Source organism: Chinchilla lanigera, unplaced genomic scaffold (genome assembly GCF_000276665.1).
Source record: "Chinchilla lanigera isolate Chin_1 unplaced genomic scaffold, ChiLan1.0 scaffold00049, whole genome shotgun sequence".
Taxonomy (NCBI): domain Eukaryota; kingdom Metazoa; phylum Chordata; class Mammalia; order Rodentia; family Chinchillidae; genus Chinchilla; species Chinchilla lanigera.
Window position 1 is genome coordinate 11051253 of NW_004955450.1, and position 7741 is coordinate 11058993.

The 7741-nt window shown below is 39.6% G+C and overlaps 1 protein-coding gene across 1 annotated transcript in view; it reads right to left on the reverse strand.

Moving 5' to 3' along the window:
• The window catches only part of Trip4 (thyroid hormone receptor interactor 4), an 82351-nt gene that overhangs the window by 45411 nt on the left and 29199 nt on the right, over nucleotides 1-7741 (reverse strand). The window contains exons 5-6 of the mRNA XM_005393753.2: nucleotides 6116-6328; nucleotides 4076-4154 (exon numbers count right to left, since the gene is read on the reverse strand). Of these exons, the coding sequence (XP_005393810.1) occupies nucleotides 4076-4154; nucleotides 6116-6328 (292 nt within the window). The remainder of the gene's footprint in view (nucleotides 1-4075; nucleotides 4155-6115; nucleotides 6329-7741) is intronic.

Below are 7741 nucleotides of genomic sequence, written 5' to 3' on the forward strand. Positions count from 1 at the left end.
AAAAAAAAAAAAGAAAAAGAAAAAGAAAAAGAAAACAACCTCCAACCCAGATTGATGTAATCTGTGAAACTACCTTGTCTTCTAGATTTGTACTGTTTTCATGAAATTACAAATCAATGGCAAAAGCAACCACAAAAGCTGCATAAACACATTGAAATTAAATAACACCACCCTAGACTGGCATGGTAGCATGTGTCTGTAATCCCAGCACTCGGAGGCTGAGACAGGAGGATCGCTGTGAGTTTGAGACCAGCTTGGGCTACAAAATGAGCTCAAGGCCAGCCTGAACTACATAGTGAGACCCTGTCTCAAAAAGACATAAATAAATAAATAAATAAATAAAATGAAATGAAATAAAATAAAAATAACACTTTCCTGAAAAACCAATGGACCACAGAGAGAATTAAGAAGAAATCAGACAGTTTCTACATGTCAGAATTTATGGGGCACAACAAGAGCAGTCCTACAAGGGAAATTGATAGTGGTGAATTCCAACATGAGAAAAACAGAACAAGCTCAAATATATAACCTAACGTTGAACCTCAAACTTGTAGAAAAAGAAAAGCAAATGAAAGCTAATGCACACACAGAATCAGAGCAGAAATTAATGCAACTAAGACTAAGAAAACAGTACCAAGAATCAATTCATGAAGAGTTGGTTATTTGAAAGATTAACTCAAATACACAAACCTTTAGCTAACCTTGTCAAAAAAGGACTAATATCTAAAATATATAAAAAACTAATAGAGCCAGACTTCCCAAATTTAAAGACCTAATTCAAAAATAAGCATCTGAAAAGAAAGAAAAAAAATTGGCATCTGAGATGAATACACACTTCTCAGATGAAGAAATACAAATAGCAAATAGATACATGAAAAAATGTTCAACATCACTGGTCATTTAGGAGATGCAAATTAAAACAACACAGATTCCATCTCACCCCAGAAAGAATGGCTGTTATCAAGAAATCAACCAATAACAAATGCTGTGGGGAAAAAGGGTGGGGCTATGGGGAAAAATGAATCTTTCTGCACTGTTGGTGGGAGCGTAGACTGGTACAACCACTGTGGAAGTAAGTGCAGAGATTCCTCAAAAAACTAGGGTTAGAGGTCCCATTCAACTCAGCTATTAGAATTGAAAGCATCATATCACAGCAATATATGCACACCTATGTTTACAGCGGCACAGTTTGTAATAGCTAAATCTTGGAAACAACCCAAATGCCCATCAACTGATGAAAGGATAGAGAAGTTATAGCTTTTATATACAATGGAGTACTACTCTACCATGTATGCTGGAGTCATTTTAGGAAAATGGATGCATCTTGAGAACATAATCTTAAGTGGGATAAATTGGTTACCCATGTTTAAATATCACATCCCTTCTCTTGTGTGAGAAACCCAAAGGGTAAATAAGCACTCAAGTGGATGACAGATTTTGGGAAGTAGGAAGAAAATGTTCAGTTGGGAAGGGAACAGGGAGAGGAAAGGGGGAAGGGAAGGGAAGGAATAGGGATAACAAAATAAGAATGAATGAAAAAAATCTTGTCTCTAGAGCAAAGCTCAGTAGTAGAGTGTCCCTGAGTTCAGTACCCAGCACAGTAAACAAAACAAAAGACATGTTAACAAACTGACTCTTCATGGTATTATTTATGATTCTGAAAGTCAAGATACTTAGTCACTGGGAAACAGGTAATTAACATAGTAAAACAAATCAAAAGATTATTTTTACTGACTAAAAGCAAATATGAAAAATACAGTTGGGTGTGGTGGTGCACACCTGTAATCCCAGCACTCGGGAGGCTGAGGCAGGAGGATCATTTAGAGTTCAAAGCCAGCCTGGACTACAAAAGCGAGCTCAAGGCCAGCCTGAATTGCATAGGGAGACTCTGTCTCAAAAAGGAAAAAAAAAAAAAAGAAGAAGAATACAGAGCAAAAAACTATGAAATATTAAAAAATGGAAAAACATTCTTTATACTATGATTACTACTTTATAATGACAACCAATTTACTTATATAAAACAAAAACAACTATGAACTAATATAGGAACTTATTACAATATACTTAACTGGAAAATAAGGAGCATATTGTTTCTTTTTTGTGGGGAGGGTGTTAAGACAGGGTCTTGCTATATATTCTAGGCTGGCCTTAAACTCACTATGTAGCCCAGGCTGGCCTCAAACTCACTTGGGGTGATCCTCCTGCCTCAGCCTCCTGAGAACTAGAAGTACTGGCGTATATCACCATGCCTGCCTGGAGCACACTGTTTCTTTTAGAAATGTGTTTAACAGGTACAAATTCCCTATAATGACTGTGATCATTATGTATACCTAAAATATACCAATAAACTTAATTTTAAAAATGTGTTCAATGCTAGGCATGGCAGCACATGACTATAATGCTAGCACTTGGGAGGCTGAGCCAGGAGGACTGCCACAAATTTGAGGTCAGCATGGGCTATGCAGTGAGATCAAGGCCAGCCAGACTACATAGTAAGACCCCGTCTCAAAAGACAAACAAATGTTTAACTTTTCTTTTAGACAGACAGGGTCTTACTATGTTGCCAGGCTGGCCATGAGGTCCATGGCTGGAGCACACCTCCTACGTAGCCTCCTGAGTAGCTGCAAGTACAGGTGCGCACCACGGTGCCTTGCAAAAATCTTTACTATTTTTGGCAGACATTTTTCAGCATAAAAAACTTACAAGACTCGGAAAAAGAATAGAGTTTCTGTATAACTTTCCCCTCAGCTTCCCTCCTTAATGTTAATATTTTATCTTATAAAAGTACTGTACAAAGCCAGATATGGTGGTACAGGCATGTAATCCCAGCTGCCACCTGTGCAACTTACCAAGACCCTGACTCAAAATAAAAAATAAAAAACTGGAGATGTATCTCGGTGCAAAGTCTCTAGCTTCAATTCCAGTACCCCACTCGCTCAGTACAAGGATCAAAACTAAGAAATTGGGACTGAGGTTGTAGCCCAACAGTAGAGATCATACTTAGCAAACCCCAGCATCATAAAACGCCCCAAAAGTAAGAAATTCACATCAGTACGACTCTACTAAATTAAATTTTTTCCATTAATGTCATTTTTCTATTCTAGGACACAATCCAGGATCCAAATCACATTTATACATCACATCTCCATACTTCAATCCAATCTGTAATATTTCTTTAGTGTTGTCTTTCATGAGCTTTTAAATTTGTTACTCTTAAATTTTCAGTCAGTAATTTTAGCAAGCATCAAGGACCTTGCTGGTTGCAGTTACTACTGTGGTTTTTTTTTGTTGTTGTTGTTGTTTTTTGTTTTTTTTTTTCTGGTACTGGGAATCGAACTCATGACCTCAGACTTGGCAAGCAGGTGCTGTGCCGCTGAGCTAAATCCCCAGCCCCTACTGTGTGGTTTTGATGGTAATTTCCTTTTTTGGTCTTTTTGAGATAGGGTCTCACTATGCAGTACAGGCTGGTCTTAAACTCACTTTGTAACCCAAGCTTGTCTCGAACTTGCAACAATCCTCCTGCCTCAGCCTCCCGAGTGCTGGGATTACAGGTGTGCACCACCACTTCCGGTTGATGGTAGTTTTCTATTATCCTCATTTCTGTACTTTATTTACCAGAATTCTTCTACAGGAATTATCTTTTCTCAATGACCTGAGTGCTGCATGTGTAGCTGCTCTCAAACTAATGAAGCATGCACCAAAGTTTGACAAGTTCTCAGCATGCACACAACAGCCAAGATCACACTAACTGCAAAAGCACACTAAATGCAAACTTTTAACTTTCAGTGAAAAGCTGTTTGTATCATTTAAAAACAAAGAGTTGTCTCTTCTCTATTTTGTAACTTATTCTGTTATTTATATGAACATGGTCTCATGTGTATTAATTTTACTCTTTGCACATTCATTTTGTTGTGCAATGTTATGTGGTTTTACTGATAACTTTCTAAAAAATACTTACTGAGTAAATGAACAAATAAACTATCTAGTATACCATGCTAGAGGGCAGAAAAACAATCTCCAGTGCAACAAAATGTGCCCAATTACAGAGTGATTCAGTGGGAAGACTGCAGTCTACCTGACATGAGCTTCTTTAGCAGCTTCTGGCTCTTGTTTGAGTCACGCTGTAAAATATCTCGTTCTTCCTGAGTACACACCTGTAAAACAGTAAGATATATGATCCAATAAATTATATCACTGGCTGGATATACTTTAAAAGTATCTCACATTAGCACAGAGTAACTTCAAGCTATAGATATGACATGAGATTGTCAGTGCTTTTTTATCCAAAATACCACAATCACATTTGTTTTGCCCAAGGTCTTTTTGCATTGCTCCCTATTATTTTTTTGGGTTTTTTTGAGACAGGGTCTCATTTTGTAGCACAGGCTGGCCTCAAACTCTTGGTGATCCTCCTGCCTCGGTCTCCTGAGGTCTCTCTCCCTTTTATTAGCTATATAAAAAATTTACCTTATTGCAGGAATGCAGGTACCCTTGTACGACCTGATGATTTAAAAAACAAACAAAAAAACCACTAACCTACTTTCAAAGGACAAATACTTGCCTTTGTTGAGAGTACTGGAAAAATCATACAAGACTTTTTTCTTAAAGCTTCTTGGTTCTAATAATGAAATCCAAATCTGAGAAGATAAATTACAAGCAGCTGTTTTACTAGAAAGAGCCAGAAAAAGAAGCGAATTACCATGCCACCACTGAGAATTAGCCCAGGTTTCCACAAAAGAAAAAAAATAAGACAATTAGTCTAGGTTTTATACCATATATATACAAATATATACATTATTTGTGTCTGTGTAAAACTTGTGATAGAATTCAGGACCTCAGGCATGCTAGACAAGGAATCTACTATTGAGCTATGGTCCTGGACCAACTATATATATTTAGAATCTTTGCTTCAAACACTACCTACATATAATAAATATATTAAGAAAAAAAGCCAGCTGGGCATGGTGGCACACGCCTGTAATCCTAGCACATTGTGAGGCTGAGGCAGGAGGATTTGCAAGTTCAGGCCCAGCCTGGTCAACTCAGATTCTGTCAAACAAACAAATAAATGGCTCTGTTTATTATGAATTTACTGCACGTGTGAGAAGGGAGCCAAGAAAGGGTTATATGGAGCTTATAAAACTGTAAGACTTCAGCCACTCTGCTTTTCTCCCCTTTGTTTCATGAACCAGAGTCTAAGGGATATAAGCAAAAACACTGAGCTTCCTAGCAGCGGCCTGAATAGCAACAGCGTTCCTGCCAGATTTACTGCCGTCTGATGGACATTTTCATAAGGAAAAACTGTATTTTTCAGCTCATTTATTGTCTTTCTGCTTACTCTGAGTGTAATGAAAAATGAAGGGCCCCACCAGAGATGAGAAAATAAAGCAATACAAAACGGACACCTTTACTAACATCAAATGCCATTGCTCCTCCCGGGCAGCCCAGTAAGTCAAATAAGCTTTCTGGACAGCTCATTAAGGTTTTGTGAGTGAGTCATTCCTCTTACGTTGTGAGGTCATTCTCTCAAAGTAGAGTTTAACAAGGTGGTGTCCTTGAAACAGAAGCTAAAATGACTAAAGGATTAAGTCACGGTGGCTCAGTACCTTATGTATCTGAGCCACATCTGAAGACTTCGACAAAAAATTCTAACATTTCAGGCTTTAAAGTTTCTTTGAATTAAAATTAATCTGAGGCCGGACGTGGTGGTGCACGCCTGTAATCCCAGCACTGGGGAGGCTGAGGCAGGAGGATCGTTGCGAGTTCGAGGCCAGCCTGGGCTACAAAGTGAGCTCAGGGCCAGCCTGAACTGCATAGCAAGACCCTGTCTCAAAAAGACAGAAATAAATAAATAAATAAATAAATAAATAAAATAAAATTAATCTGATACAGACTTGGCTTCCTCGACAATGTATATTCGTAAAGCCTTCTTTATAGGCCTCAGTGCTAGGCTATAACCTCGGGCTTCAGACTAATCAGACCTCTGGTAGTACAGTTTGCTGGACATCTTAGGGAAGAAATTTACTAACAAAAACAGAAATTATGAACTAAGGATTTCAGTGGCCCCTGTGAATTAAAACAAAGCTCAATAAAACAAAACAGAAAATCAACGTACCAGAGAGCCACAGAATAAGCAGGGCCCAGAACCCTCTTGTTCACAGACAATCCGCCCACAGATCAGACAGTTATTGATGAGCTTGTGCTTCTGGCCCAGGCAATCACAAGGGTGGCGGCCAGGAAGCAGGACTGCAAGCTTGTCTTGTCCTTCTCTTGTGTATAAGTTGACGAACTTTGTCTTCTTCTTTACCGAGCTACTATTCTCTTGTGCCTAATGGTACAAAAATATCAAATTATGACACTGAAAAGAATCAAAGAGGGGAAAGGTCCTTAGTTCTGTTCAGTAGAGATTTATACACTCTCTAAGAACCATAGAAGAAGGGAAGGAGAGGAAGAAATACAAATTACTTATAATCAAGGACTGAGAAAAGGGTATACTCTTGAAAAACTAGATAATAATTAATTACCTTTCCTGCTGGTAGTTCTCATTAACCATATAGATGGTAAAAGCTAAATGTTAGACAAAGCTGGTTAGCTGGACACGGTAGCACATGCTTGTAATCCCAACACTAGAGAGGCTGAGACAGGAATATCGCCGTGAGGATTGCCAGCCTGGGCTATACAGTGAACTCAAGGACAGCCTGAACTACAAAGTGAGGCCCTATCGCAAAACAAACAAACAAACAAAAAACCCTGTTTACTGGACATTTTAAAGCACAGCTAAATTGGAGACCAAGAATTCCTCTAATTAAAAAAAAAGAATTCCTCTAAAAGCAGATGACATTCAGCTCCGAAGATCAGAAAGCTGGTAGAAATCCTGCCAGTAAAGACCGGCTTCGGGAGGTTTCTGTTGGGAAGACTGCATTGGTTGTTGGACTCCAGACGATGTGTGCTATGGCTTGGCAGAAAGTTTGGCTGCATTTTGCTCATGTTCAGAGACTTTGCCTAAGACTGAGATTAAGGGCGGCAGCGGACTGATTAATCTGGCAAAAGAAATATCAAAGCAGTCAAACACTGGGGCAGTGGCATGGCTATTGTTGGGGCTCTTAGCCAGATTTATATTGAAAATCAAGAACAAAGAGCCCAGCAGGATGATTTAAAATGTGAGTCTGGCCAGAAAGGAAGCTCCAGTAATGCTGTGGACTGCAAAGATAAGGCTGAGGAGATCTCTATTGCTGAGAAGGAACAAGAGAATGGAAAAGATGGCCTGATGGCATCACAAGCAGCAAGTCTCCACCCTTTACAGCTTCAAAACTGCAAAGGTAAAAGACCTTGCCTTGAGAAGGAAGCCTCTGAGCACCATGTTCCAGAATGGCAGCACCATAGAGGATCTGTTCCTCAGAATTGGATTCAGAGTGCCCAACGATCCAGGCACTCGACCCCTGTGGCCAAGAGAGAGGAAAGCTTGGCTACTGCTCCAGGTGGCAGCAGACCTTGGCATCATCCCCATGGCCCTGGCTTTAGATGCTTGGAGAATGCAAGAGTTTTGAGGTTCAAGAGGCTTCCACCCAGATTTCAGAAGGCCTGGGAGGCCAGGCAGTGTGCCCCTGAGAGGGCAGTGTGTGAGGCTGGGAGTGTGAAGCAAAAGGTGCACTGGAGACCTCAGAAGTTTAAAAAAAGCCAGGACAGTGGATCATCTAAGGAAAGCTGCAAGGAGGGAGCAAATCAGGCCTAAAAGAGAAGC